General features: G+C 34.2%; 1 protein-coding gene across 1 annotated transcript in view; it reads left to right on the top strand.

The window, feature by feature from the left end:
* The first annotated feature begins 1143 nt into the window (after window positions 1–1143).
* Ppp1r3a (protein phosphatase 1 regulatory subunit 3A) overlaps window positions 1144–8342 on the top strand; it is a 30534-nt gene continuing 23335 nt past the window's right edge. The window contains exon 1 of the mRNA XM_090332367.1: window positions 1144–1931. Within this exon, the coding sequence (XP_090188493.1) occupies window positions 1144–1931 (788 nt within the window). The remainder of the gene's footprint in view (window positions 1932–8342) is intronic.

Here is an 8342-nt window from a genome sequence, read left to right as displayed (position 1 = left end):
AATGCAGTGCCACATACCTGTCACTTCAGCTACAGGAGAAAGTACAAACAAGAGGATCATGAGACAGGCAAACATAAACATTAGAAAATTATCTCGAGGAAGAACCACCATCTAAAGGGCTTGTGGAGTGACTCAAGGGTACAGTGCTAGCTTAGGAAGTGTGAGGCTGTCATTTCAAATCCCAACCGAATCAATAGCATCAGCAAAAATAAAAAATAAAAAAAAACTAATGTTCAAGATGAAAGCAATGATTCATTCTTTGATTAAACTATTTCTTCCATCTGAACAAAATGTATTTCTTTTTATGGTTTATTTCAGATGGAACCTTCTTTATCTAAACAATACTTTTTTTTCAGTCTTGGGCTTGAACTCAGGGCTTGAGCACTGTCCTTGGACTTTCTCAAGGCTAGAGCTCTACCACTTGAGCCTCAGCACCACTTCCAGCTTTTTTCTTTGTACGTGGTGCTGAGGAATTGAACCTGGCTGGGTCTTTGTGCATGCTAGGTAAGCACTCTACCACTAGGCCAAACTCCCAGCCCTAAACCATGCTTTTGGTTCCTCCATCACCACCTCAGAACTTTCCATCCCCTCTCCCTACCTTTAGCTCTTTTGCAGAAAAACCTTTATGGTGAAAATCTGAAAATGCTAGCTATCATTATTGTCAGATTCTAGATTTCTTTAAGTCTATAAATGTTCTAAATATCTCCTCTCTGGCCATGTTTGCTCTATAAATTGATTTAACAGAAACTACATATTCAGCATTGTTCTGTGATTTTACTTTTGTATGGTCTAAGTTTTTAATTTTAATAATAACTGCTTAAATATTTTGGTTTTTAAGGTTTCAACATTTCTAACAGCAGAACATAATTTTAGAAAGTCTCCTTGGAAGTTAGCCCATAAACAAATGAAATATTGAAAATGAGAGTTGAACCTGAAACATAGGATACAAGTGGCACGGACACTATCATATTAAAGGCCTTTGGAAGCAGGCTAGCATAGTTTACAGGCCTATGAGCCTATTTATAGAGTGGACTCCTTTTTGCAATGTCAACTGTAACATTACACTTATTTTAAGCTTCACTATCTCAAATATCAGCCCCTACTAGCTGTACAGTTCTCTCTTATTTGCTGTCAGAGAGCCCAATGGAGCCGGCTGAAGCACCTAGTCAGATTAGCAAAGATAATTTTTTAGAAATTCCTAATTTATCTACTTCTGTTTGTGAAGATGAAGAAGTTCAATTTACCTTCAAACCTAGCTTCTCCCCTCAACCAAGTAGACGAGGCTCTGGATCTTCTGCAGACACATGCCCAGACACCCCAACTTCAGGTTCCCGGAGAGTTTCATTCGCTGACAACTTTGGATTCAATCTTGTCTCTGTTAAAGAATTTGACAGCTGGGAAGTACCAAATATTTCTACGGATTTTGACTTAAAGAAGGATATTTTCTACACTGAAGAATATACTTTATCTCCATTATTTGACTTGCCTTCTTCCAAGGAAGAGCTTATGCGACAACTTCAAACACAGAAAGCAATGCTAGAGTCAACTGAGTACCTTCCTGGCTCTACGATTATGAAAGGCATTATTCGTGTTTTGAACGTATCTTTTGAGAAGTTAGTGTATGTGAGAATGTCCTTGGATGATTGGCAGACTCATTATGACATTTTAGCAGAATATGTTCCTAATTCGTGTGATGGTGAAACCGACCAGTTCACCTTTAAGATTACATTGGTTCCTCCTTATCAAAAGGATGGCACTAAAATTGAATTTTGTATTCGCTATGAAACTTCTGTTGGTACATTTTGGTCAAATAATAATGGCACAAATTATATATTAGTTTGTCAAAAGAAAAAACAGGAGCCAGAACCTGTAAAGCCTCAGGAAGAAGTTCCTAGTAGACAAATTAAAGGATGTTTAAAGGTAAAATCAAGGTGAGGATATTTCTTCTATTCTTTATTTTTAATTATGAAAATGTACTGCTGGCTATACATGGAACAAATGAGTCAGGCCTCCAGGCCACTTCTGTGCAAATAAGAGCACTGAGAAGTTTTTCTCCAAATGTGAGGAAAACAGAAGGATAATGTAGATGTGTGGAGGTGAGGAGGGTGGGAAGAGCTGCAATATGTGTTACTACTTGCCCAGTTAGTTAAAAACTACTTAATTTCAAGTTGTTTACGCTACGTCATTTCTGTCTAAATCTACTCATTATTTAAAACTCTATTTTCATTTGTTTCTAAATATTGTTTGCTCTGAAATTTAATTTATTCATATAAAACTATATTTCAATATGTGACTTGCACTCAGAAATGTGTTGATTCTCACAAACACTGCAGCAAGTATTTTAATGTCTGATGGACTCAGTCATACAAGAATGTTAGGAGTGATCCATGTTAAGGCAAATCATGTGATGCAAATATGTTATAGATAAAAGAATAAGAAATTGCTCATGAATGGTGAGTAATTTGCAAGTAAAACTTTTTATAATCAAAGATAGCATTATAGAGCACATGTTGCAGTCATCCAATAAAAGTAGAGAAGAATTCACCATGAGATTAAGATATTTAGCTATATAGATATAGATTAGATATAGATATAGATATCTGAAGTTTGAGGCCTGCTCACTCTTTAATAACCCTATTGGGTTAATGTGGAAAGAAAAGAAAATAGTAAAGAACAGAAATACCCCCCAAGAAAAAATGATATTCATTTTTAGAGCAAAAGACTGGCTTGGTTATTATATACCATAAAGAATGGCCAAAAAAATCTTCCAAACACAATAAAATCCTCTCCAAATCTAAAAAAATGGTATTCAAATGTATTTCTAATGGAGAACTAGCTAAAAAAAACATTAGATTAGTATATAAACATAGAGGATTAGATCCTTTCTGTTCCTTACACTGTCTTAAAGCAAAGTCCAAAGTGCTCCAGAAGCCACAGGCAAATATCTGATCATTAACTGAGTGATCCATTCTAACTGTCCCTAAATCTAAAGAATTTAGCAATAAAAAATAATGTGATATGATGAAGGAACTATGTTAAGAATCAGTACAAGCAGATTCCAATTTCCTAAGTAAAATTTAATTAGAAAATAAGTTCTGACTTAAGATATATGTAACCATTTCATGTTTTCATCTATAAAGCAATAAACATTAAGTATCAAATTATTTTGTTTGTAGTTTGCATTAACAAATGAGATACAGTAAGGAATGGAGTAATCAAATGTACTCAATATTTCTATGCTAATCTTCTCAGATATTTGAAAGAATAGTTTAATCTACTTTGTGAATTGCTAGCTTTTTAAGTTCAAATCTAAATTTCTCAGATTTTAACAAGGTCTTAAAAAGCAAAATAAACATGATCTATACTTAAACTAGACTAATATTTTACAGGTTTATGAAGTTAGTGTTAAATAACCACACAGAATAAAATGATTCAAGGTAATGCAAAATAATTTATGTATGTTAACATGAATATTTTAACTATAAATGAGTGTGTTGTGAGTAAAAAGTATGCAGTAACTTGATAGAGAAAACCAACTTTAAGAAAGGTAAAGATTCTTTGTTGAAGAGTTCATATGCAGATATATACAGATGGCTGGATTTTTCTGTATGTTAGGAATGCAGCTTCACAATCACAGGGAATACTTGCCTGGGGTTTAGATAATCACAATCACAGACCAAATTTGACCTGATGCTAAGAGCAAAGTAGGGAAACTGATAGGCCTAATCTTTCATCTCAGTCTGGATATTACTGGAACTTCTGTTTGAAGGTATCTATAACCGCATGTCCACACACACATTTATATTCAGAATGGTATTCATTGAATTCACAGTGGGACACCATTCAAGTTTTAATATTGCTTTTGGGAAAAATTTGAGATGAACAAAACCACAAAATGGTCTAAAGGCCTGTAAAGTTTCCTAATGAGTTATAAAAATGGAAAAAAAATCTCTCTCCTTCAAAACCACAAATACATTTTCTGTACTTCTATAACTTAAAAATGACCATCATAATTCAAACCACATTTGAAAAAAAAAGTGTTTGCCTCTCGAGGAGACTTTTGTGCTTAGTTTCAGTCCAATGTGAATTTTTACATCTGATTTATATACCACTCAAAATGGAGTGTATAAAGGAAATCCTGACAGATCCTTAGAACAGCATGTGCCATAATAGAATATTTATACAGCTTTTCCATGATATGATTTATATGCAATGGGCTTTCCAGTATTCCTAAAGCTAACACAAGAGAATATTATCAAATTCCTAAATGAATATTGTAGTTGGGTTTCATTGGGAAGAATTTAGTTAAAGAAAATAACACAGCTTATTAATACTATTTTACAAAAGGTATATTTGACTAAGATAAGAATGAATTAATACTGTTTGATAAAACTATAGTTTCTGAATTATCTCTCCTCCCCTTCTCAATAGCTATAAGATCTAAAATGTCTTGTGGGGTCACTTCCATACTTCCTGTACAGCTTGATCAAAGATCATTAATTTATTTCATAAAATTAAAACCAGCACAGAAATCCATAGGAAATTTTGCTTTATTCATGCACATTGATTAATAATAGTATGCAATGTAACTCACAGTTAAAATGAAAATTAGGCTGTTCTTGTGCACCTAGTAACATGTAACTTCAATTACCCTTAATACCAAACTTAATTTGTTATTAGGGTCTCTGAGATTGTATCTTCTGAAAGTGTAAATAATCCTGTCTAATAGGTACAGAATGAACTGTGGCAACTCATTCAGTGAGGTAGGATTTCTGTTATGTCAATCACCTACCCAGGCATTATGTTTTCTCTCGGGAGATTTTTCTCAGGTTAGAGTTAGCAAATCTCCACATTAGATGGGTTGTCTATTTCCTTTTGCTGCTTGTTAATCTATCCATTTTGGACAGAAATAAATATCTAGATGGAGAAGAAAATAGAGCTTGAAACTCACAGGCATGTGACTGAGAATGACCCAAAGATATTCAATTTCATTGAAAGAGATGCAACAGGAGTTGAGACACTTGTTTAATGTTACCAACACATGCAGCGCTGAACTATCTGCTACCAGTGAAGATTGCTTATCAGGGAACAGCACTGACATGCCACATTTAAATGTATATACATGAGTGCATTTTAAATTGGATAAAGAAGTATATACTCCCAAATCTAAAATTTCAGATTTGATAGCTAGACAAATCTGTTTGGGTCCCAGATATATTCTAGACTCTATAGTGAAATTGAGAAAGTTAAAATTAGTGTTCTCATCTGATAATAATTATTATTATTATGGTGATGATGAAAATAAGAAAAATATGAATAATAAAAGTACTAAAAAAATCTCATTTGAATACAGGTAATACATATAAACTTTCAACATAGTATCTAGTATCAGGAAAGGTGTCAGTATATTCAAAACTAAATATCCTAAAGGTTTAGGATATTTAGATCCTAAATATCCAGGTTTGGAAAGGCTCATTCCTCTCTTTTTTTTGGTCAATTGTGAATTTTAACAAATAAGTTAAAATGAACTGTAAATTTTCTTGAGAGTGCTCAAAATTTGGAGCATCTTAAATATGGAAATCAGCTTAATAACTACTGAAATTTATGTATTTAATATTAAATGAAGGACTGGATTTGGTGGGGTAACAGAGGCATTAACTTTTGACATCAAGTTGTACAGATATTAATCTCCATAACATAATATGTATAATGACTTTAGGCTGTGGATATCTTACTTTTCTTCTCAGATCCTTACTTTATTTCCCTGGAATAAAACAATGTCATGATACCTGATTTTGTGGTGATAAACTAAATTAAACTGAGGTAGTCTTCAGAATTTTTAAGGGTCAGGTACATATGAACTAATCAATAAAACAATTAGAATTGTTAACATAATTTTCAAATCTTGCACAGCTAACAAATTTGATTCTTTGATTTCATTATTTCTCCAGGCATTACAGATTTCCTTACCCAAATTCCAGAACAAATTCAACAAAAGGTTCTTGAGGGCCTATGTGTTGTGTTGGGTCCTGTGTTATGGGGGATGAGACCCTGAGACATGTGGCTGAAACACTGTGCAGACTGTGAGGCAATGAGAAATAAAAGTGAACAGTCTTAATAGAACAGAAAGGCTAGAACAACACAGATATGCAAAGCCACATTTTGATTCTCTGGATATATAATAGAAACCACTGGAAAAATAAATTGAATTGTGACTATTTACCTTCCTGATTTTACAAAATGCACATTCTATAACTGACACTGGGTGCTGGCCAGGAGAGCATACATTTTCCTCATCACCTGTTAAATGTGTGTTCTCTGTACAGGATGAGAACACAAGTTGACTTCATCTGGCTTTGTATTTTATTAAGTGAAACCGATTTATTACTATAAATAAAGATGCAGCATAATATAGGTGTTGGATGGTATTTATAACTTGGCCAGGTGAAAACAAATAAAGTCTGAAATGACTTGAATGCCAAGGGAAAAATTGATTGGTCTTCAAGTTTTATATGCTTGAAGAATAGAACCAGGTAAATTTAAGGAAAGAAGAGACATTTTTTCCCTAAAGCAAGATTTTAGGAATTCAGATAGTTTATCTTACAGGACAGTAAAACTGTCTAAATGAGTCCAAGAAAAGCATTGGAAAACGGGCATAAGGCAAGGCCAGGATGTGTGTTATGCTCAGAGCCATTAGGCTGTAAGACTTCCTTAATTTACACATGCAGCATAATCTGGGGTCCTGGAAATAGTCCAAAGAGGTGTAAATAGTTCTACAAGGCCTCTGGGAGCTAAGGTATTCCATAACTAACTCACTTTGAGCCCATGCTAATTGTAGAAGCTGAGTCTGTTTAAGGGGAGGACCTCTGGCAAAGCCTTATGGAAATATAAAACACAGCTGCACAGATCCATCAAGAAGGTGATGGAAGCTGCCAGCTTCATTTCTTGGACATGCATCAGGGCTCCATGACTTCCTGATTTTGTAGAAACCCAAACCCTCATAAAGCTTAAGGTACCATTAGATGAGTCTGGAGCTGGTGAGAGTGAAGAGCAAGAAGTTCTCATTATGCAGGAATTCTCCAAACCTCTAGTTGAAAGGGGCTGTTAGGGGGACTCCACACCTCAAGGGGTTACTTGGAGATCTCTGGGAGTTTAACTTCCCAGATGGAGCCTGTAAATGTGGAGCAGAGCCCCAGAACACTGAAGTAATCTACTCCAGAAAAAAAATGATGGCATCATTGTACAGTGAACTGACATAGAGTTTTATGTTTCTATAATTCTTCTAGCTGCGATTCTTGTACCTCTTCCATCTTTTCACCCCAGTCGCCAGGAAAGCAGTTTAGGGGAGATTACTTCAGACATACTACAGGTGGACCTGATTGCACAGTGTCTTGTTAGACTTAATGATACATTATAATATGACACTTTCCTTTGTAACTTTGCCTGAAATATAGTTACATATATTCATACAATGCCTATGTGTGTATATATGTATGTACATACATATAAACACAAAACATGTCTAAGAATGGCACTGGTTGTCTCTGCCTTGTAATCACTGAGTCCACTTATTCTGAGATAATACAAATGAATAATTTTAGGGCACAGAATATGATCAGGTAGAAGGAAAATTTGAACACTTAATTATTGATCGTGGAAATACTAGGTCTCTCCGTTTTTAAAGTATGCCTCTGGATTGGCTACTTGATTCCACATCCACTGAATCACAATGAAAAGAGCTAGATTTTAAAGAAAGAAAACATGGGACTTCCTCTTTTGAACTTGAATAAATTATGTTTTGTGCCCATTTTGCTGAGATATAAAATAGGAATAATCATTTATTTTGGCATAGTATCAAAAGTGACCAACATTTTGTAGATATTTCAAATGGTAGCATTAATGGTTCTAAGCATAAATTCTGCATCCCATCTTCTTGTATGTGGCTATTCCTAGGCCTATGCTCAATGGAGATATATCTTCTTTCCTTATTTTCATTCTGGCTGCCAAGAATCAAATTAATACAAATAGTTTCAAAATTTGTCATGTTCAATAAAGTTTTGAGCACTAACTTGGGAAACATGTTTATGCTCCTATGGTGAAACACAATTTTCAAAATAACTTTGGAACATTACCTATCCATAACTTGGAGATAGGTCATGGTTTTTAAATGAGGTACAGAATGTTTTTGAGCCATTTCTTTTTAAGATGGTTCTTCTGGACCAAAAAACAGTTGGGTCTGCACAATTCACCATTATCATCCTTTCCTATGGTATGAACAGAATATGAAGAAATTTATATAATTCTGTTACTCTGAGAAATTATATTATGCACCATTAAATTTT

Source organism: Megascapheus bottae, chromosome 5 (genome assembly GCF_031878675.1).
Source record: "Megascapheus bottae isolate mThoBot1 chromosome 5, mThoBot2.hap1, whole genome shotgun sequence".
Taxonomy (NCBI): domain Eukaryota; kingdom Metazoa; phylum Chordata; class Mammalia; order Rodentia; family Geomyidae; genus Megascapheus; species Megascapheus bottae.
Note: the sequence above shows the minus strand (reverse complement) of the source record. Positions and strands in the feature narration are given on the sequence as shown.